General features: G+C 40.0%; 1 protein-coding gene across 1 annotated transcript in view; it reads left to right on the top strand.

Moving 5' to 3' along the window:
- The first annotated feature begins 386 nt into the window (after positions 1-386).
- trrap (transformation/transcription domain-associated protein) overlaps positions 387-23,071 on the top strand; it is an 83,068-nt gene continuing 60,383 nt past the window's right edge. Inside the window, exons 1-32 of the mRNA XM_080872358.1 lie at positions 387-442; positions 1,017-1,188; positions 2,241-2,290; positions 2,866-2,976; positions 3,889-3,993; positions 4,247-4,330; positions 5,523-5,579; positions 5,763-5,888; positions 6,452-6,529; positions 6,824-6,912; positions 7,444-7,540; positions 8,202-8,340; positions 9,088-9,166; positions 9,765-9,999; positions 10,102-10,438; positions 10,634-10,731; positions 10,829-11,023; positions 11,129-11,320; positions 11,431-11,596; positions 11,680-11,936; positions 12,122-12,322; positions 13,691-13,842; positions 16,425-16,624; positions 16,883-17,100; positions 17,407-17,604; positions 17,835-18,095; positions 18,340-18,501; positions 18,743-18,839; positions 19,049-19,170; positions 20,581-20,751; positions 20,948-21,016; positions 22,836-22,955. Coding sequence (XP_080728484.1) covers positions 1,089-1,188; positions 2,241-2,290; positions 2,866-2,976; positions 3,889-3,993; positions 4,247-4,330; positions 5,523-5,579; positions 5,763-5,888; positions 6,452-6,529; positions 6,824-6,912; positions 7,444-7,540; positions 8,202-8,340; positions 9,088-9,166; positions 9,765-9,999; positions 10,102-10,438; positions 10,634-10,731; positions 10,829-11,023; positions 11,129-11,320; positions 11,431-11,596; positions 11,680-11,936; positions 12,122-12,322; positions 13,691-13,842; positions 16,425-16,624; positions 16,883-17,100; positions 17,407-17,604; positions 17,835-18,095; positions 18,340-18,501; positions 18,743-18,839; positions 19,049-19,170; positions 20,581-20,751; positions 20,948-21,016; positions 22,836-22,955 — 4,566 coding nt within the window. The 5' untranslated portion in view covers positions 387-442; positions 1,017-1,088. The remainder of the gene's footprint in view (positions 443-1,016; positions 1,189-2,240; positions 2,291-2,865; positions 2,977-3,888; positions 3,994-4,246; positions 4,331-5,522; positions 5,580-5,762; positions 5,889-6,451; positions 6,530-6,823; positions 6,913-7,443; positions 7,541-8,201; positions 8,341-9,087; positions 9,167-9,764; positions 10,000-10,101; positions 10,439-10,633; positions 10,732-10,828; positions 11,024-11,128; positions 11,321-11,430; positions 11,597-11,679; positions 11,937-12,121; positions 12,323-13,690; positions 13,843-16,424; positions 16,625-16,882; positions 17,101-17,406; positions 17,605-17,834; positions 18,096-18,339; positions 18,502-18,742; positions 18,840-19,048; positions 19,171-20,580; positions 20,752-20,947; positions 21,017-22,835; positions 22,956-23,071) is intronic.

The following is a 23,071-nucleotide window of genomic DNA, read 5'->3' as shown; positions in this document are numbered from 1 at the left end:
CTTATATTTGAATATATATTGTTTGCACAAAGACCACTTATATTATATTTATTCAAGGTGAAACGTCTGCCCCACTGGGAAGCCTATTACCTCCAGGAACCATGTTACTTAGCCTACTACTTCCTCTACTGTAGAAGCCTAGGAGCCAGAAGACCATCGAAAATGATGGTCTTATAGCTACTGTTTTACACTGTATATTCTTCCGCGGGTACTAGGATAACAGCTTTTCATTTAAAAAATGTATTATTATAGAGCTTAATAACGAATTTGTCACTATTATGCACATATAAATGCTAAACAGATATCATAATACCATATTTCATTGTTAAAAAAGAAGCTATAATATGCATTGCGCGGAGAGATATCACACATCGTTGGGCGCAAACGGGAGCGCGAGCACGGCGCATACAGGCGAGGGACAGTTTCCTGTCTGTGGCGTTTGGTAAGTGAAAGATTCGCTCTCTCTTACAAACTTTGGATAAATATAAGCAGTTTTGGGGAGTCTTAGATACTGGTGTTTTGGGGTAGGTTTTAGTTGAAGCAAATGTGCTTTATTTTTTTGTGGCTCTTGTTTATAGTCTCCTTAAAGGAGTTTAATGTTCTGGGATGCGCGAGCGCTTTCTTTCTTTAACGAAACTAGCTTAGCATTGCCGTTCGACAGCTGGTTCTCTAAAATAAATGTGTATAAATTTGTGTTTCATTGAGTAAATCATTAAGATTGCAATGCGTCTTAACAAAACATTGGTTCCAGTTTTATGCCGAAACCCCAAGTTTGTTCATTTAAATTTTCAAACGCTATTAGAGTGCACAGAAATTGTGCTAGCTGATGCATAATGATGTCATCACTCTGCGCCCATTTATTGGCATGTTATTTATTATGGACGTTACCGGTTTGTTGGTGGGACGCAGCAGGTTTCCTGTTACAAACTAATTTTACCTGAATGCTCATCAGATACATCTTCTGTTGTTTTTTTTTTTTTTGCATGCAAAGATAAGTAATTTATCTCCTCTTGCAGGTAGTGTACATGAGCTCAAAGTGATCGCGTAGACCTGTGCAGACTGCATCCCAGTCTGTCCGTGCTGCCACCATGGCCTTTGTACCCGCGCCCAGTCCCACTGTGGTGGACCAGACCACACTTATGAAGAAGTACCTGCAATTTGTGGCAGCTCTAACAGATGCGAACACACGTAAGTTCATAAACCTTGCTGTGTATTTTTTGGTGTCAGATGTTTGAAAAATCTGGAAAAAATTACTTAGTTTTAGAAAATATCTATTTGTTTTTGTGAGGATTACTGTTTCAAAATGCAGGTTTATTGTTTGAATAGCTGCATGTATTTTTAAGCCTCTAAACACTTAAATGCCCTTATGGGTTTAAAAGGTTTTATCCAACAGTAATCCAGCAGTTACAGATAAATTGTTGGGATTTAGAGGCATTATCCAATTTAAGTATGGATACTTGGCATACATATTTAACGGTTATTAGGAGGAAGATGTGTGTGCATTAGTTTTTTTTTTTTTATAAAAGTGTTGTGGACATGTCAGTTGATTTTGGCCTTGTTCACTGATATTTGCCATTAATCAAAAAGGGAGTGACATTTGCCAATGACAATAGTTAACGGTAATCAATTTTGCACAAGCTAAATGTTCATAGGTAATGTGATGAGCTGAGCAACTTTAAAAGATTCAGTTATCTTATACGGTGCAGATTTCCTTGATTCCTTGTTTATAAAGAGCGAGATAGATGACATTAACAACAAAACCCTGAAATATCAGTAGCAGTGGCTGTTGGCGAAATTGTTACTTTAAACTTCAGGGTCCACCCAGAATTTTGCAATTAGTATATGAAATAATAAATGTACATATTTTTTGATGGGCAAGGGAATAGTTAATGTGAGAAAGGCACATTTCTTATGCACATTAGTTATTAGATGCAGCTCGTTACTCCTGTTTGGTGTGTCCAAAATTGCTCAGATGAGGTCCCTGTGCTTAGCATGAGCGATGTGATGAGAGCGATATGCTTTAGTCCAGTCAAAGGTACGTATGTGTGGGAGAGTGCTTGTGAGTGTGTGCGTGTGTGTCTGTGTGATTCTTGATGTACCTTTTGATTAGCCTGGACGCTGAAAGTAAAACTGATAAGATCTGAGAGCCCCTGCTGAGCACATGGAGATAACAATGACACCTGGAACTGTATCATTAGCAAGTTTGATTAATGGTGACACTCTTGTCCTTCAACTTCCAGCTGATGAAACTAAACTGAAGATGATGCAGGAGGTCAGCGAGAACTTTGAGGTGAGTTTGATGAATGTTTCCAATCTGTGATGGAGTAGATTCATTTTCTTTGTCTCTAAAGATAGATTATGGTGGATTTTTGGTAGTTTTTATGGATCTTACTAAAATGTAATTGTGTGAGATTTTGAGTGGTAACTGGAATCCTAACCTTAAAAATGTTGGTATTATAAATGTTGAGAATATTTGCAGAGATGAAAATGCTTTGATACAGGAAACTTTTGGATTTATACTTGTAATCTATTTGTGGCACCATTAGTAATGAGAAGTTATATCTGAGTTGGTTTTGGATGCATGTAGGTAAACAAACTTTGAAAAAGGAAATCTCCAAATAACTGTCTATAACACAGTTTTGTTATTTAAAATTGACTTGCCTTCATATTTGTACTGTAAACATTGGTATAGGTAATATTGTCTATTAGCTTGGTAATGCAGGCTACACCAGAAGCCCTATTGGTCATTACCATGGGATGTTAGGTTATCAGATGAGAACTTCTAATGTATTAATGTAAGCCTGCAGAAACACGAAAACGCTTGTAACAAAGTTGTTGTTTTTTTTTTGTACTTGACTATTTCAGAATGTGACCTCTTCACCTCAGTACTCCACCTTCTTAGAACATATCATCCCTCGCTTCCTTACATTTCTTCAGGATGGAGAGGTGCAGTTTCTTCAAGAAAAACCAACACAGGTAACTTTAAAAAGATGTGTTATCTATCTAGATTGGTGTGAGTCTTTAACATACCTGTTGTAAAGGTGTCTGGTTTCTCTTTGTTATAATAGAACTAATATCACATCTTTTTGCTACATAAAGCACCACTTGATTAAATCAACAGGACACGATTACTGAAATGTTAATCAATGGATAACTGAACTAGACCCATCAATTGGATAGCGGTCTCTGAGCTGTACTGTTAGCTAGCTGCATCTTTTGGTTGTTCTATGTAAACATTAGAAAAAGTCGCTCCTTCAGTGACCCTGAAGATGATGACTTGTGCCTACTTTTCAGTAATTGAGTCATGAGGTTTTGCTTAGAGCACCACAAGGCAAGTGTTTTTCAAATGCAGACATCTCTACAACTGATAACACCAAAGCTAATCAATTCACACCAAAACAATCTACATGGATGAACAGCAAAATGCACAAATTGAGTGACTGAGTTACTTTAACTTATTTCCGTTATATTCAGTAGTGTGCAGAAAAATCTACAGCTAATATCAACAAAGCTTATCACCTGACAGCACAACAGTGTAGAAGGATGAACAGAACCAGAGAAAGCTGCATGAATTGATTGAGTTACCCAAACTTACTGTTTAGCATGGATTTCCCCCCCTTACAGAGCTGTTAAATGTTTGTGGTACATTAGTCAATGAAATTCATTATAACACATCTAATGAATTTAGTGACTGTTGGATTTAATCAAAGTTGTATTATTGTAGGATATTTACCTTACAATATAAAGCACCTTGAGGCAACTGTTGTGATTTGACGCTATATAAATAAAATTGAACTGAATTGAATTGAAATGAGTGTAATGAAGTTTGAATTCTTAATTTAAACGTGATTACCTGTTATTTATTTCATTTTATTTTAATTTTTTAAGCAATTGCGAAAGCTAGTGCTGGAAATCATCCATCGCATTCCAACAAATGAGCACCTTCGTCCCCACACCAAGAACATCCTCTCTGTGATGTTCCGCTTCCTGGAGGTATGAACCCCTGTTTTCTTACAACATCGTGATTTCTTTTTTATGGTTTTATACCTGTCAGGTGCTTTAAAATTATATTGTCAATATTCTTACTGTAAATATTTTGCATCTTGATGTTTGATTTTTACCACTCACTGTGAATAGTAGGAATTAGTAATTTATCATATATGTAATTATGCATTGCACACATGAAGTCAGGTGGCTGCTTTTTATGTTTATATTTCCCCCTTTGTTTGTTTTTTTGTTTTTCTAGATTGAAAGTGAGGAAAATGTGCTGATATGCCTTCGCATCATTATTGAGCTACACAAACAGTTCCGGCCTCCAATCTCTCAGGAGGTGAGCATCTTTGTGTTCTGTGTTTAAAGTTTGTTGGGCATTGTAATGACAGTTGAGAAAGTGATGATGCTGATATTATGTGTGTCTTCAGTCTGAATTCTTAGTTAACTAATAATCAGTTAAAAAAAACCCTGATCATTGGTCATAATGATCGTGGCTCAAGAGTTGGCAGTTCGTCTTGTAATCGGAAGGTTGCCGGTTCGAGCCCCGGCTCCAACAGTCTCGGTCGTTGTGTCCTTGGGCAAGACACTTCACCCGGTGGTGGTCAGAGGTAGGGCTGCTATTTTAATCGAATTTTAATCTAAATTACGATCTGGGCTTTCAACGATCATTAAAAATGACTGAGCCGATTATTAGCACCTCCCTCGTGCTTTACTCTCACGCTGCTCCGTGTAACAAAGTTCACTAAACATAGATGTTTACATTTTTCATGTCTGTGAAGGTTCTCAGTCATCCAGGTCATCGTAGTCAAAGGAGCTTGCAAAGAAAAGCGTCTGGACTTCTTTAAGTTGCATTTTTCATTTATTTTTTATATTGCAAACATTTGCACTGTTATCAGTATTTGCACACTATTTTATATTATTTTTTGACAATCTTTAAAGCCATTATTCAATACATTGTTATTGTTAAATAAATATCGTCAAATAATCGAGATCTCAATTTCAGTGAAAATAATCGTGATTATCATTTTTGCCATAACCGAGCAGCCCTAGTCAGAGGGCCCGGTGGCGCCAGTGTCTGGCAGCCTTGCCTCTGTCAGTGCGCCCCAGGGCAGCTGTGGCTACAATAAAGCTTGCCATCACCTGTGTGTGAATGTGTGTATGAATGGGTGAATGACTGAATGTAGTGTAAAACGCTTTGGGGTCCTTAGGGACTAAGTAAAGCAGGCCATTTACCATAAATGCTGTCCTTAATGAAGAAATATTATGATCTCTTGAAGGACACTTTTTTTTTATAAATGGCCATTAGATGTGATGAGTCATAATTAACAAATACAGTAAATACTTTATCTCTTAAAACACACAGTGATCAATAAAAATATGACTAGCAAACTAAACATGTTTAGAAGAACAAGACTTGAATGAGAGACAGCAGCGGCAGAAGTACTTGTGTAACTTTTCATGAAAAATAGAACATTTAAGTAGTTTGTGTGTATTAGATCAACATGTTTACTGTATTCTTCTCTTCCCAGATTCACCACTTTTTGGACTTTGTGAAGCAGATTTACAAAGACCTTCCTAAAGTTGTTGTAAGTAAAGGCTTTTCAGCAGGTGGTTTTGGGTATAGTGATAGTAAAAGTGTTGTTTCTGATGTGACTCTGTTTTTAGTGAAAGCACTTTTAAGTTGCCATTGTTTTCTCTCACTGCTCGCCTTCCTTGCCACCTGTATCTTTATCAAGTCGTAATTTCCTTCTATTTCTACTTTCTTCTAGGCGAGGTATTTTGAGAATCCACAGGTGATAGCAGAGAACACAGTTCCCTCACCAGAAATGGTGGGGATGATCACATCAGTGCTGGTTAAGACTGCACCTGAGAGGGAAGATAGTGAAACACGAACAGTGAGCTAACCGCCCCTTTCTAGCTGTTGTTTCTACTTAATACTGTCTACTTTTTACAGTACTGCCTGCAGCCAGTGGAGGGTAGTAGTGCACTGTTTTGATACAATAAGAGCAACTGCAACAATACCATGATATAAAATGTATTAAATAATACATTGTGCTCTTATTTTTAAAGCAGCGACCTGTTTTACATTTTCAGCATTATTAGAGTAATGAATTCTCTGCTCCGGGTAAACTGAACATTTATAAGCCATACAGTTTTGTCAGTTTAATCTGATGCTGCATATAATTTTTGTCTCGCTAGGAAACTTTGTCCATTATTAAATGTAAATTTCATAAACTCTTTTCCTTAAAATGAGTTCTGGTCTTCATTGGACAAAAATGACAGTGGAAGCATAACTCCAAAAATCCAGAAAATGTGAACGCAAACAGTAGTTGTTATTAATCCACTGAGCTATTTACCTCCTCTTTATGCAGCAGTATTGCATTTCCTGGAAACAGTTTTTATGTCCAGCTTTTGTGTCACTCAGGACTCACATTTGTCCTTTTCTTTCTGCCTCAAGCACACCATCATCCCGCGGGGTTCTTTGTCTCTCAAGGTGCTAGCAGAGCTGCCTATCATAGTGGTGCTGATGTATCAAGTGAGTGTAATACTCTTGAACTTTTGTAATATACACATCTGTTCACACAGGAAAATAAGGCAATGTTGTTCCAGAATGAGAAAAAAAGAATGAAGGTTGCTTCAAAATGGGACGTTTTCTTGCTTATAAAACATTTTATAATATATTATGTTTAAAACTTGTAATCTAAATGCAAAGGAAACACTAAATAACAGCAATGTATTTTTGGTATATACATTACAATGTGTATATCAAAATGTTGGAGGGTTTTTTTTGTGTAGTAACTCAGGTTGTATGTTTGCTCTGTCTCCTCAGCTGTACAAACTAAACATTCACAATGTGGTGTCAGAATTTGTGCCTCTCATCATGAACACCATCATGCTTCAAGTGTCTCCCCAGGCCAGGTAAAGTATATCCGGCTAAAAGCATCTATGTGAGCCGTGGGAGTGTATCTCAGATACGAGTTTGAGTAATAACTTTTATTTCCAATTTACAGCCTTTGAAATGGGTTTGAGGAACTGATTTCATTTTCCTCCTTTTTTTTTTCTTTCTTTTTTTTTTTTTTGCTAATGCCAAGTTAGCTGACAGTGTTGCTTGGCTCTTTGCTTGCTTGCTAAAACCTACTTGGGGAAGGTAAAATTGTTTTAAAAAAATTGTTTTAGTAAGATACGAGACCTTTCTGGGTGGGGAGAGGGTTTTGTTAAGCATTCTGAACAGAAGGGAAATGGAGCAGAATTAATTTAACACAAAATACCTGAGCAGTCTCTAGCAGATACAGAGAAACAGTTTCTGCTATGACGCAAGCAAATAAGTCACCCTTGTAGAATTGACTCCCACGATTTTAACCTCTGTAATTACTGCAGGCATACATCATCATTAACACTGTCATCAGTGTTTTGATGGGACTAAATGACTTTTTTGTTTCTTTTTTTTAGACAACACAAGCTTTATAACAAGGAGCTGTATGCAGACTTCATTGCTGCCCAGATCAAGACACTGTCATTCCTGGCCTACATCATTCGAATCTACCAGGTACTTCTTATTGATGGTTAATGACACTGCAAAACAGTGTCATTTGATCCTGCTGAGTGAAGTAACATAAATGTAATTTCAGATGCATCTTTGTATGTGTCATGATGTTGTGAATCATTTGCACGTGTTTGAATTTTGTTTCTGCACATAGCTGTTGTGATTGGCAGGAAAAGGTGTACTATTTTCTGTTTAGTAATTGGAAGACAATGGAAAAACGAAGCTAAAACTGAGTTACACTTGCTTTAGTTTCTTGAACCAAAATAATAATAATAATAATAAATAATAATAGCACAAATAGCTTCTCTGAATTTACCACCTGCTTTATTCACTGTGTGTAAACATTCTGAGACAACTTGTACTGATTTCAAAAACACTGACAGAAATTAGAACCCACTTACAGGAATTATATTGTGTGTGTGTGTGTGTGTGTGTGTGTGTGTGTGTGTGTGTGTGTGTGTGTGTGTGTGTGTGTGTGTGTGTGTGTGTGTGTGTCCCCGCATTGCAAAGAAAGAGCTTGAAAAAGATTTTCTTTGTATTATTACTGCCTTCTTTTTTTGTTTTGTTTTTGTTTTTTTTTTGGTGTGTGACTGCCCTCAGAATAATCCATTTTAAAATAATCCTAATCATTAATCATACTGTATGTGTTTGTCTACCATATTAGGACTTGGTAGCAAAGTACTCTCAACAGATGGTAAAGGGTATGCTGCAGTTGCTGACCAATTGCCCCTCTGAGACCGCTCATCTCCGCAAAGAACTGCTGATTGCAGCCAAGCACATCCTCACAACTGACCTGCGTAGCCGTACGTATATGGACACAAACACATTCTGTGTAATCCATCCTAACAAAGAATGATTTGATGTCTCGAAAATATTTTTTACAGTCTTAAAGTCTTTTTTCTTTTTTTTTTCTTTTTTTTTGGCACTAGACATGTTTTGCCTTTTTCTAAAATGTTAATGCTAAGTGTTACTTAATGTGTTTGTTCTAGTCAAAAACACCAGCAGCCTGGATCCTTTCCAAAGCATATTTGAGCTTACACATTTCACTCTTTCCAAAATAAAATTTTTATTAGCTGTCAAAATGTAGCTATAGAACCTCATTTTGAATTGGTGACTGAGAGGTTAAAAGTGAGACTGTAGATGAAATGGAATGAAAGCACAACCATCCATCAGTGAAGCCTTGACATAGCACGACACATTTTGGATGATTTTCTGCATTTTACTGCAAGTTACTTCTTCTGCTGCAGGTCAAACCACTTTTACTGATTTTGGCTTATTTTCTGTGACAGATTTACCAACGCTGTTAGGTGTTTGCTGTTAACCTCCTGCTGACAAAGCAGTGTCAGGCACAGTGCTAAATTTATAATATTAAATAAACCAAATGGCATGTAGTTTTTTTTTCGTGTATTAATCACAAATAAAAGCATTTCCAGTAACACCCTCTTAATATATTCTTTTACTGCTTTTATTTAATTCTGTCACCCATCAGCTGCTGTTTCAGGTGCAACTATCAGCTCTGAATTCACAATATCTACTTCATTGTGTTTCAGAGTTTATCCCATGTATGGACAAACTTTTTGATGAGTCCATCCTCATCGGTTCTGGCTACACTGCTCGGGAGACGCTTAGGTAAGTTCTTTGTATGTGTAGTCACGATCATTCGAACTCCTCTGTGTCAGAACAGCCTCTTTCTCATGGATGATTTCTCAGCCAGGTGCATGTTAAGTGTCCTAGCATATTAATCAGGTAGTTCTCAGTACTGCAAAATTCTCAAGGAAGCTGACTGAAAACACTGCAGCACAGAAGGCACTGTCAAGTTGTCATGTACAACCTCGTCTCCAGAGTGCAGGCTGCTTGCACATCCTCCTTTAGTTGGATTGCAAAACCTCCTTGACCCGCCTCAGTTGCCAAACTAGCTCACCTCATCAACAAAATGCCTGTCATTTCACATTAGTAATACATAGGAAGCACGGCAGCTGGATGAGATCTGGCAGGATTATCATTGTCACTCATTAGCTTGTCTTCTCTCTCCCTTTCTCTCTTCATCCCAAAGCTACTTTCCATATCCTTTTGTTCTTTCAGCCTCTTTGATTGCTTTTCTCTGCCTTTTAGAAAATACGGCTTCCTCACTAAGCCAGTCTGTTCAGTTTGTACCACTATTTAGTAATGAAATATGATTATGATTCACCTCCAAATGTCACAGTTACATATCTGTCTTATTTTCTAGACCCTTGGCCTACAGCACACTAGCAGACCTGGTGCATCATGTGCGCCAGAACTTGACCCTGACAGATTTATCTCTAGCTGTGCAGCTCTTTGCTAAAAACATTGATGACGAGTCACTTCCCAGTAACATTCAGACCATGTCCTGCAAGCTGCTGCTCAACCTGGTGGATTGTATCCGCTCGAAATCAGAGCAGGAGAACGGAAATGGGCGAGACATCCTGATGAGGATGCTGGAGGTGGGTTGCACAAGGCTCAATTGAAAAGTCTTATTTATTTCAATAGACATATGGCTAGATAAATATTGAAAATTTTCCCTCTTTCCTTATCTTTATCAACAGGTGTTTGTACTTAAATTTCACACCATTGCACGGTACCAGCTTGTGTCCATCTTCAAGAAATGCAAACCTCAGTCAGAGATGGGTGTTGTTGATCCAGGGGCGATACCTGCGGTGCCAGCCACACCCACTCCATCCACCACCCCTGCCATTCCACCACCTGCTCCTCCAACTCCTGTTACTGTGACACCGCAACCACCTGCAACGCCCTTTGACCGAGGTGGTGAAAAGGAAGACAAGCAGACCTTTCAGGTGTCGGATTGCCGCAGTTTGGTCAAGACCTTAGTGTGTGGAGTGAAGACAATTACTTGGGGTATCACCTCTTGCAAGGCACCTGGAGGTGAGTGGGGACACACAAGTGGCACTTATTGCAAACCTATTGATATCTAATAAAATCCCACATGCTCGACTATTCTTGCCTGATTAAAAAGCATCTAGAAAAATGTATAAATGCACACGTAACAATAATTTCATAAGGAAATTCAAGATTTTATCATCTCAAAATGTGTGATTCCCCCCCCCCCCTCCTTAACAGAGGCTCAATTCATTCCTAACAAGCAGCTCCAGCCTAAGGAGACTCAGATCTACATTAAGCTGGTCAAATATGCCATGCAGGCTTTGGACATCTACCAGGTACAACCTAATAAAAACTGACTGTACTGCAGGGGTGATGGTGTCTCATAACAGACAATCATGGAGTAGTGGTATAATTCATGTGTATCATGACCAGGTGCAGGTGGCAAATAATCAGCAGACATACATCAGGGTGGCTAACTGCCAGACTGTACGCATGAAGGAGGAGAAGGAAGTTTTGGAGCACTTTGCTGGGGTCTTCACCATGATGAACCCTCTTACATTTAAAGAGATTTTTCAGACCACCGTTCCCTACATGGTGGAGAGGATCTCGAAGAACTACGCACTGCAGGTATGTCTTGTCTCCCCTATCAAGAGAAAATAACATGGGATAAGGTCTTTGGTCTTGATTAATCACTTGCTCAAATTCCAATTCTTGTTCTCTTTTGTTTTCTAGATCGTGGCAAATTCGTTCCTGGCCAACATCTCAACGTCTGCTCTGTTTGCCACGATCCTAGTAGAGTATCTTCTTGAAAGACTGCCAGAGATGGGCTCCAATGTTGAGCTGTCAAACCTCTACCTCAAGCTCTTTAAACTTGTTTTTGGCTCAGTATCACTGTTTGCTGCTGAGAATGAGCAGATGCTCAAGGTAAATGGATATTTCTTTTAGTTTTTTTGGGGGGCGTAGTGGCAGACTATTTCACTTATTTCACTGTACCATTGCCATGTTTTACTGATAAGACTTTACCTTTTCATCAGCCGCACCTCCACAAGATAGTAAACAGCTCCATGGAACTGGCTCAATCAGCTAAGGAGCCCTACAACTACTTCCTGCTTCTCCGTGCTCTCTTCCGTTCCATTGGTGGAGGCAGCCACGACCTTCTGTACCAAGAGTTTCTACCCCTTCTGCCTAACCTGCTACAAGGTAAAAACCGCACACAGCATTACTCTGAATTACAGACAACTCATGTATGAAATATTGTAAGCACCTATTTCCATTTCTATTAGGACTGAACATGCTTCAGAGTGGCCTTCACAAGCAGCACATGAAGGACCTGTTTGTGGAGCTCTGTCTGACAGTGCCAGTGCGTCTGAGCTCCTTGTTGCCATATTTACCCATGCTAATGGATCCACTGGTATCTGCACTCAACGGCTCTCAGACTTTGGTCAGCCAAGGCCTTCGTACCCTGGAGCTGTGTGTGGACAACCTACAACCTGACTTCCTTTACGATCACATCCAACCTGTCAGGGCTGAACTCATGCAGGTAGGGCGTTGTTTTTGTGATAATGATTACAGTTTTTTCTCTTCTCATAGAAGAGAATGAAAATGTTTTATTGATTATATACAAGGATAACTCAAAAGCTTCCATATAGCCACGTTCCCCCTCAATGTACCTGGTGTGTTTTTTCTTAAACTTATAGTTTATTCCCTTCCTACTCTTTGCTCTAGGCTTTGTGGCGTACTCTCCGTAATCCAGCAGAAAGCATCTCCCATGTAGCGTATCGGGTGTTGGGAAAGTTTGGAGGCAGCAACAGGAAGATGCTCAAGGAGTCTCAGAGACTACATTATGTAGTGACTGAGGTCCAGGGGCCCAGCATCAAGGCTGAATTCACTGACTGCAAAGCATCCATACAGCTACCCATGGAGAAGGTAAAATATGATCAGGTCTTTTTGTGCCCTTTTCTTTTCTTTGTAGATATTTCTAAAGAGCAGAAAACATTAACCCCAATAACTGTAATGTGAAGAAAATGCATAGATTTTGCGTTAAAATATGTCATATTTTTATGTGCGTAATTACCCCGGCACAGGTCGATTTTGAGCCAGGAAAAGGCCTTATGCTATCCTCAGTGTTGTTTAGCTTTTTGCCAGAGAGAAAAGATTTGGGAGTATTTCACTTTATAGCACTTTCTTATACCAGTTGGACTCTTTCTTCCCCTTTTTTCCTTTTTTGATTTACTTTTAGAAGGAAAGAATTAAACGTAAAAGAGTTTGATATTCCTCATTATTGTTCTCCACTGGGAGCAATATGTCTTTGTCACAGTTTTGTGTGTGTGAAAGAGAAAGTGAGTGAGGAGATGTGTGTGTCCTCCAGGTAATTAAATTCATCTCTTGTTTCTCCTCCTTATCCCCAGTCAGTAATCATCAATCTAGTGTGGGCCACCATGACGGCATTATTTACTCTCACTAATGGCTGCTCCTTCTTTTTGGCTATCAGTCTGCGTGTTTGCCATCATCATCATGGGCGCAGGCAGCCGACAGAAACCCACACAGACTGTCACATGCTGCACAGCCACATGTTATGGCTAAAGGCATAAATCTCTGGCAGGCTTGAGATGCAGCCATGCGGTTTGCTGCCACATTAGGGAAGGGCAACTGAAGGTGCTGTTATATAGACTGAGATAAAAAAAAAAAAAAAAAAAAATACAAGTTTGCATAACTTGCTGTGGTACAACAGGTAGAAATGGCACATTGTAACTGAATTTAATATATTTGTATTTTCTAGCTTTTATTTGTCTTCTTTAGCTCTTGTCCAACTGTCTTTTACCATATCAGCTGAGAAATCTTCTCTAACACATCTTACTTTTAAATGTTATATCTAATTACTAAAGGATTTGTTAGAGGCCCAGTCCTGACTAACACATCTGGTTATAGTAATCCACTGACAGGTCGACAGTTCGGTTTTGCTTGTGCCTTCATTTCCTCTCATGCTCTCTCAGTTGTTGTATTCCTCCTCATGTTCTCTTCCCTGTTCTGAGTGGCATTAATTAGTTCATTTTCTCCCTTTAAGTGCCTGGCTGCCGTGGCTTGACAGCCCATAATGTAGAAATGATAATGACCTTTGCTCAACCAGATGGTGCTCTGTGTTACTTCTCCCAATTAATCACATATGTAGCATATGCAATTTAATTCCCATTTTAATAATTTTAAGGATATTGGAATTGTGAGTCGGAGAAATCTGCAGTTTCTGAATGAAAATGTTGAAGATTTTGAAGTAACATTTGCTGCATTTCCTCTAAGGCGATTGAGACAGCCCTAGATTGCCTGAAGAGTGCCAACACTGAGCCATACTACAGACGACAGGCCTGGGAGGTCATTAAGTGTTTCCTGGTGGCCATGACAAGTCTGGATGACAACAAGCACTCGCTCTACCAGCTTCTGTCTCATCCCAAGTGAGTAAACATTCTTGCTTTGATTTGACTGGAGCATACACTTTAATATTGTTGCCACATGGCACCTGGGTACCATTCCTGATGTAATAAATTATTTGCTCTATTATAGATGTGTTGGAGTTTATACCAAAGAAAAATCATTGACACTACCTAAGGAAGTGTTTACATTCACTTAGTTTTATCTAGAATAAATGAGTTGACAAACGGTGCTGTATCTGCTACACTGGTTTTCCACTTAAGTGATAAAATTACACTTTCGAGTACATACACAGCCAGACTCTGATTAATCACCTACCTTTTTCTACCTTCACTTGGCACAAGTTGACCTTGCCATCTACTTCACCTTTCCTGTCTGCCCTCTCCCACTCACACGAGGTTTTTATGTACATTACCTCCACCGCCTCCAACTGTCTTGCTACCTGCTGACATGTCCCACTTTCTCTTTCCTCCTTGATGTCTTCACCCCACACTGCTTCATCAATTCCCTCTCAAGGGCAGGCATTGCTAATTACACATTTGCAGACACACCCTCTGGCAGGCTCTGCTGCAAGGCGGAAACCCATATATGAACAGACAAACAGGAAAGAAGGTTGTTGTCGGGTGGGTTAGTCACATTACCATCATTGATCCCCGGGCAGGGGCTAATTGACTTTCCCCTGTCTGTTTATTCTACACCATGCCCCTTACACTCTCCTGTCATTATGCACTAACACACATATGCCCACAAATACGTCTTTGTGCACATGGGGGTAATGAAGTGTGTCAGTTACGATCACGGGGGCTGTGCCATCGCCTCTTCAGTCGTCTCGATTTGCATTGTCTTTTCTCTCACTTGAAAGATTTTCTCTCTTTTTCTCCCCCTCCCTTCATCATCATTCAAACATCTCTCTTTGCCTCAGTGTTTGTTCAATCTAAGTATAGGGCTTTGGAGTTGACGTCACGCCGCAATGCATTGTGGGAGCGCAGCTCCATTTTCGGGGTCTACGAATCAAAACAAACACACTGTGTTGGAACAACGACGACAAGAAACATGCTTAAAAGCAGCTCAAAAGAAAACGGACGGTATAGAGACCGATTGCGTCCAGAGGCAAAGCAGCGGTACTTGGAAAAAAAATAGAGTGCATCGCAAATCTGGACCCATATGAAATACGGCAGTGGAGTAAAGACCCAGACGACTTACCGCCACTGTCCTACCCCGATATCTTCACGTATCTTGTTTGTGGAGTAAGCGCTTACACAGCGAACCAGTTTCGTAATTACAAGTCACTGGAGGCGCACATCCAATTTACAAATGGCTGGGTGCAAGATTTGGCTATTTTCAAGCCGCCAAACTCTGAGTACGTCGTCAAAGTAAGTCAGCTGGAGTGCATCGAGTGACATAGCCATTTTCCACCCCCCACCATAATTAATGTTACACATTTATCATTGAACTGCTAAAATATCGTTATCATATTATATGCCCATAATTGTAAAGTACATGCAAATTAACACATTGATAATCGGGTAAATTATTAACGCCAATTTGTGTCCTTCCTGTCTCATTTCATTTATTGTCTTTACATCAACCAATCAAGTCACTCCATTCTATGTTTGATCGCAATTTCTATAACTTCCGAGACCACCAACGATGATATTATTCAGCTATAAAGTGTGATGTGAACATATTTAGAACTTACCGGAATGAAAATGTCTTGAGCACACCAGCTGATATATCTGGAGACGTAACAGAACTTGATATCAGCTCGTCTCACGGCTTCTATCCAGGCTAGACGCCTTCGTTTGGTAATATCCGATACATGAGCTCCTTCATGTTGCTTCCAGGTTGGGAAAGCATAAAAAGACAATCGAAACGTATTCCCGTGCCGGTCGTAAGATCGAACATTGCAGCCGACCACACAGCAAGTACGAACCATGGCTATGCTTTCGCTCCTTACTTAGACCCCCAAAATGGCGGATCGGGCCAAAATCCTTTCCACGCCCACCCCCGTGACATCACGCTCCAAAGCCCTATAGAAGAATGGGAGACACCCCCCCCCCCCCCCACTGCAATTCATGAAATGCCAAATTGGAAGAACGAAGCAGTGATACTGTGGCATGCCCCAGAATGAGTGAAGGGCAATTGATCTGACATTCTGTAGACCATGCCCGCTGCCATTTTCTCACCCCTCTTCCCTCCCACAGCATCATACGCTCCTTCTCCCTCGTTCTCCAAAGAGCAGTTTTTTTAAATGGCAATAATAAAATGAGACGATCCATCAGGTCTGCCCCTGGCATGTGGCATTATAAAACACAAGCTCAAGCATGGAGAAAGCAGCCGCTCAATCACATCATGGCTCAGTTGCCTTCAGCTGCATTAAATAACAAAAATACCAACAGGGACAAAAAGAATTCAGAAGGAACAGAAAGGAGACAGAAAATTTAAGAACAGGCAATAGATATTGATATATACATTTAAATGTTGTGTGAATGCATATTACATTGCTTTTGGGCTTTTTGAAAAAATTTGCATGCCACTGCCACAATATGTCATCCTTTTTAATCTGTAGACATCCCATTCATTGTTTGGTTTTCTCCTTCATTAGCTTTACTGAGAAGTGGATCCCCAGTGTCATCATTTCTCACCGCTATAAGGCACAAGACACACCTGCCCGCCGAACTTTTGAACAGGCCCTGACTGGAGCATTCATGTCTGCTGTGATAAAAGACCTGAGGCCCAGTGCGCTGCCCTTCGTAGCCAGCCTGATTCGCCATTATACTATGGTTGCTGTGGCTCAGCAGTGTGGTAAGGGACTGGTAATCTTTGTACTATAGATTTAATAGTAGATAATATAGATCTAATATTTAACAGTGTTCACTTTTGCCCTGTGATCAACATTTTATTCTCGGCTGTTCAAATAAATTAGTTCATTTCCGGTTTCCTGTGATACATATGCTTGTAATTGACGTTTAAAATCTACACATACTTTATCGTAAAGTTGTAGCATTCTTATGTTTGACATGAAACATGATCCTTTCCTCTTGTCCTACTCTTTCAACCCAGGCCCTTTCCTGCTGCCGTGCTACCAGCTGGGCAGCCAGCCAAGCACAGCTATGTTCCACAGCGAGGAGAATGGCTCACAGGGCATGGATCCACTTGTTCTGATTGACGCCATAGCTATCTGCATGGCCTACGAGGAGAAGGAGCTGTGTAAGATCGGGGAAGTCGCCCTGGCCGTAATCTTTGACGTGGCCAGCATCATCCTTGGGTCTAAGGAGAGGGTACGTTACTAAGAGGAGGGCATTATATGGTTCACTTATTTAGCAGTCTAACAAAAGCATGAATTGTTTTTCTGCAAATTTGTGGTAAACTAACCCAGCTAAGACTTCATTCTGTCATCCTCGTAAAAATGAATACTCTGCCAAATTGATTACTCTCATTTTCATATTGAAATTTGAACTCTATATCCAACTAGCCTCTGATCAAATTCAATTCATTTTTTAGCATCTTGCAATAATGACTCTGTGTTACGTGTATAGTTTTTAAATGGGAATCGCCCTTAATTACCCTGGCTTCTACATCCCCAGGCATGCCAGCTGCCCCTCTTCTCCTACATAGTGGAGCGTCTGTGTGCCTGCTGCTATGAACAAGCTTGGTATGCCAAGCTTGGTGGTGTTGTGTCAATCAAGTTCCTTATGGAGAGACTGCCTCTGATTTGGGTGCTACAAAACCAGCTCACCTTTCTCAAAGCACTGCTGTTTGTCATGATGGACCTTACAGGAGAGGTGAGAGCAATTGATTACAACTTGTTATGCATTTATTTTATTTATTAAATAACTGTGGTTGCAAAGATTTACCTGGTTGTGCTTTTTTGTAAGCCCTGTATACTGTATAACTTGTCATGTCTTTTTTCTTCCTGTTCAGGCATTTGTATTTATTAAGTTACTGATTTTTCTTTTTTCCCCTGTTTTTTTTTTAAATTTTTTTATTTTTTTATTTTTTTTTTTATCCACAGGTGTCAAATGGAGCAGTAGCCATGGCGAAGACCACCCTGGAGCAGTTGCTGGTGCGCTGTGCCACTCCACTGAAAGATGAAGAAAAGACAGAGGAGTTGCTAGCTGCACAGGACAAGTCTTTTCACATGGTCACCCATGACTTGGTCCGAGAGGTCACCTCCCCCAACTCGACTGTTAGAAAGCAGGCAATGCACTCCCTGCAGGTGCTAGCCCAGGTCACTGGCAAGAGTGTTACTGTGATCATGGAACCACACAAAGAGGTAAAAGTCTTAACAGTTTTCTCTAAACCTTAAATTCGGATTAATACTTTGCTGCTGTTGCTTCTTAAATGCAATGCAATGCATTCATGAATAGAAGGACCTCCAATAAAAAGCTGCAGTATTACTTTCTGTCAGCAGCAGGTGTACACATGGCCAATTTTTTATCTCTATCTAAAGATGAGTGTTGAAATATAAATGTAATGACAACACAAGGGCCTTTTTCATGGGTTTGTCTTTTCTTTAGGTTTTGCAAGATATGGTTCCTCCCAAGAAACACCTGCTGCGTCACCAGCCTGCCAACGCCCAAATCGGCCTGATGGAGGGTAACACTTTCTGCACTACTCTGCAGCCCCGCCTCTTTACAATGGACCTTAATGTCATGGAACACAAGGTCTTCTACACAGAGGTGAGTCATTAGCATAGAGCATTTTGACTTTCTTAATTGTGAACTGCACAGTAATGCAACTGTTAGGACTTTAACCTTGAAAGAAACAATATTGTGGGTTCAAACTTGCTGCTTGGCTTTGGCTCATCTGTTTTAAGTATTTATCCTTTTACACGGTGCATATAAGCTTGATCTAATTTAATGGATCACTGACCTGTTCACCTCTGCTCTTTGTCATATTTATGCTTTTTCCACTATCCAGCTGTTGAACCTATGTGAGGCAGAGGATGCTGCTTTGATGAAGCTGCCCTGTTACAAGAGCCTTCCCTCTTTGGTTCCCCTCCGTATAGCAGCCCTCAGTAAGTAGGCCCCATTCTGCATTGTTTGTTAGTGTACCAGGGATGGTTACTCTTCTTTTGTGTTCGTGTGCATGTGTGAGTGTGCGTGTCAGATTTAAACCTTCTTAAAATCCCTGTCTAAATCAGTACTGTAGACCACATCTTAAGACTATTATTATAGTCTATTCATGCAAGTGTAGAGTGTCATTAATATTCTTTATCCTCATTAGATGCCCTGGCAGCCTGTAACTACTTGCCACAGTCCAGAGAGAAGATCATTGCTGCCTTGTTCAAAGCCCTCAACTCCACCAACAATGAGCTACAGGAGGCGGGTGAGGGATGCATGAGGAAGGTCAGTGTTACATCATTTCATGTTAATTTTTTCACCTCAATTAAATTTCCTTTTTTGTAGTAGTTTTAGATATATAAAAAAAAATGCTTTTCTAAGAGATGAATAACTTTTTATGTTCTCAATATTGCTGTTAGAAATCATGATGCCAGGTTCATGTTGTTAATTTACAGTATCACAATGTGGTGCAAATTTTCAGCAAGGCTAAATGTCTCCTACTTTTAGTTGTGTTTTTCTGCTTGTGAGACCGTCTTTATTTAACTTCTTCTATTTAGAGCTCTTTATCCTGGCGACTGCTTTGTTTTTGAATTGTTTGGAATTAATTTCAAGACTTTATCGATTACTGAGAAAGCTTGTATCTGTGTTACAGCACCTAATTTAACTGCAGTTACCTTGGAGCCACAACAGAGCTTAGACTTGACGCCGTAACCTTTTAAAATATGCATTAATCTGTTTGGTTAAACTATGAGGTGATCTACCCACGAACTGATAATTAAATGTAGTCACAATCGTTTATTTGATTTCAGAGTCAGGTTTTCTGCACCTTTGAAATGGCCTTCTACCGTGTCACTTTTTCCTCTTTCACCTCTTTATTTTTCTGTTTGTATATTATCTTGTTTTCCATTCTTCTCATTTCTTGCTTTACACATAGTTTTTTATTTGTAAGGTCTTTGTTAATTCTCTCCTCATATCATTTCCGCACCCACTTCCATCTTTATGTGGACCTCCGTCAGCTTTATCACACTGTCCCTGAACCAGCTCTGGATACTTCATTAAAGTATCCATGCCATCTTAGCCTCTATCTATTTACTCCAAGCTCTTTGTCCCCTCTCCTATCAATTTATGTGTCCTTATTATTTTATTTTATTTTTTTTCTGCCACCATCACTCCTTTTCACTATCCTGTGATAATTTCTTTTCCTTGCCATTTTCTGTTCTCTCCCTTCTTTCATCTCTGCCCTGCTAGCACTAATGAGCGTTGCCATGGCCAGATCGATACAGGATGGAGTGTTTGTTCTCAACGCTGAGAGGAAAATGAATGTGGCTGCCATGCATCATTCCCTCCCGTGTGTGTGAGGGTGTGTGGGTGTGCGTCATCAGTGTTTGGTTGGCATGTGTGCTCGTTTACAGCTCAACATGCTGTCATTTGAGTGGCCTTATTACTTTAATGGAGACACAAGGGGTAGTGACCAGTTCACGGGGCTAGAAAACCTGAAAAGTCTCATGATTAGGGGGAAAATTATAGAGGTGAAATTAAAATCACTGTGTCCAAAACTTTAGTAAACATCACCACACAAATCTGAATAATTTTTGAGTGTTGTATACGTGTTATATTATTAATCAAGGCAAACAAACCACTCGTCACTTTGTCTTGTTGCTGAACATTTCTACTTTGTCCATTCTCCTCTTGTAGTTTTTGGAAGGTGCCACGATTGAGGTTGATCAGATCCACACTCACATGCGCCCATTACTGATGATGCTGGGTGATTACCGCAGCCTGACTCTCAATGTGGTGAACCGCCTGACCTCTGTCACACGACTTTTCCCCAACTCCTTCAATGACAAATTCTGTGACCAGATGATGGTGAGAAACTTACGTCAAATTCTGTGTTAAAACTGGCAGGTTAATACTAAGGCATCAGCTTTTATTTATTCAAAGACTAGTTTTTGATTTTATTTTAGTTAACTAAAAATTTTTGGCACTTAGTTTTTAGTTTAGTTTTAGTCAGCTATCAAAACCTTACTTAAACACAGGCATCTTATTTCTTTTTCTTTCTCAGCAACACCTGCGGAAGTGGATGGAGGTAGTTGTAATAACACACAAAGGAGGCCAGCGGAGCGATGGCAGCGTAAGTAAACTCATTTCAGATCTGCCCACGTGTAAAACTGCAAAAATACCACAGATGGGAATCTTTGTACAGTCTTGACATGTATTTGTCTTCTTTTCTTTTGTATGTCTTATTTTAAAATCCTGCTTCAGTGTAGTACAAAAGCATTCACGGCCACTAGGACCATGTTGATACGGTCGTCTGCTGGCGCCATATTTGTTCAGGTCATCTGTTATGTCCAAAGCAAATACCATTACCAATAGGGAATGAGAAATTGCCCCTTGTTTTCAGAAAGCCTTAGTCACATGCAGTGCCCCTTCTCTGTGTGGCCTCCTCCCAGATGAGTTGTGAGTGTCCATATTACAATCAATGATTAATTAGGCACCAGGCAGGCTGTGGTTGGCCTCGTACTCTGTCTCCTCATTATCTCCCCGCAGATAACCTTGTAAAAGGCAGCGAGAAGAGGTGACAGAAAGATTGGCCAAAACACCTGCCTTTTTTTCTTTGCTCCCTACTCTGTGTGACTTCATCCTAACCCATCTGAAAGTGTTCTGTTTTAATTAGATGCAAATTGGCCTTTTGTCTTTCATGCCCTCCAAATTTTGGTCTTTGTGCCCGTTGACAGCAGACCTGGAAGTGAAAGCAGAACCAGGGTCAGGGAGTCAATTATGATAAAGGAAAAAGAAAAGTGTGGGAGGAGGAATAGAGCAGGGACGAAGAGGATGGTGTGAAGATGTGTGGGTTTTGACGGGGTGTAGTAACGAGGAAGAGTTTTTGTGACAGATAAAAAACAAAACTTACCACAGTGCATGCATGAAATATGATTATTTCTTTTCGCCCTCACTCTCTAGACTTTGTTTCAGTTACTTAAGTATTTATTCCATTGATTCTGTGTTACCCAACTAAAATTAAAAAAAAAAATATATATACACAGTATATTAAAGTTATCTTGGAATTTAAAAATGATGGGCTTGTCCATGTGTATCAGGCAACATATATAAGTATGTCGTCGATAAGCCAAAAAAATCATTCGATCAGTATGTTAGCTGACCTCTATTTCCAATGTGGCCCTTGCCTTTTTATTCACCGGAGGCTAAGAAAAGTTTTTCCTGCGGTCACTTGTAAAGGTTGCGATAATCTGCCCCTCCATTATCATCCCATCTTATCAGCTCACCTTCCATATTGAACAAAGACAGACAACAGATAGCCTCACAAAAAAAGCACACATGCTGTTCTGCTGACTCTGATCATTGTCTCCCATTCTGGCACAGCCTGCGTTGGAAGGTGTTGAGGTGAGATGCGACCCGGTGTTGCGCCCTCTGTTGGTAACTCTTTGTCAGTGATTGAAATTTGGTCTGATCCAGTGTCGTGCTGGTGAATTGAGCCAATGTCATGGTAGTGGTGGAGTTGCCCTGTATTTATGTGTCCATGTGTCTGTTGTCATCTCGAGAATTGTTACCATCATCTCAGCTTCACTCTAACTCTAATTTTGAGTGTCTAGAAATGTTGAATTCTGCTCTTTTATTCCCTTCTGGCATCTTGGAAGCGCAAAAGTCATAGGATTTATAAAATAACCATGTTGCTCCTTTTATTTGTTTTTACTCTGTCTAATCCAAAAGCTGGTGTGTGTGGTACTCTGCACCTTTCCTGTGGGAAGTTAACACCCTATTAATTACGAATTGCACTTTCAGTCATTTGACTGAGGTTCATCCTCGTCTTTCCACAGTGGCTGTTGATCAAGACTGTCTGTCAGGAATGATGTTTGTGTGCAGCTCATCTGTCCAAGAATTTCATCCACTCCTTTGTTCCCTTTGTTGTATGTCTTTGAATCTTCCTGTAGGAGATGAAGATCTGTTCAGCCATCATTAACCTTTTCCACCTGATCCCAGCGGCACCGCAGACTCTAGTCAAACCTCTACTAGAGGTGGTCATGAAGACTGAGAGGGCCATGCTCATAGAGGTAGGAAACCAATTGCATTATGTAGATGGAGTTGTAGGTAATATCTAACAGTGGTGTAAAACTGCATCGGGCAGGCAGTGAAAGCAGTTGGATGATTAGCAAATAGATCGCTCCCA

Source organism: Rhamphochromis sp. 'chilingali' (genome assembly GCF_963969265.1).
Source record: "Rhamphochromis sp. 'chilingali' genome assembly, chromosome: 22".
Taxonomy (NCBI): Eukaryota; Metazoa; Chordata; class Actinopteri; order Cichliformes; family Cichlidae; genus Rhamphochromis; species Rhamphochromis sp. 'chilingali'.
This window is presented reverse-complemented; position numbering and strand designations above follow the sequence as displayed.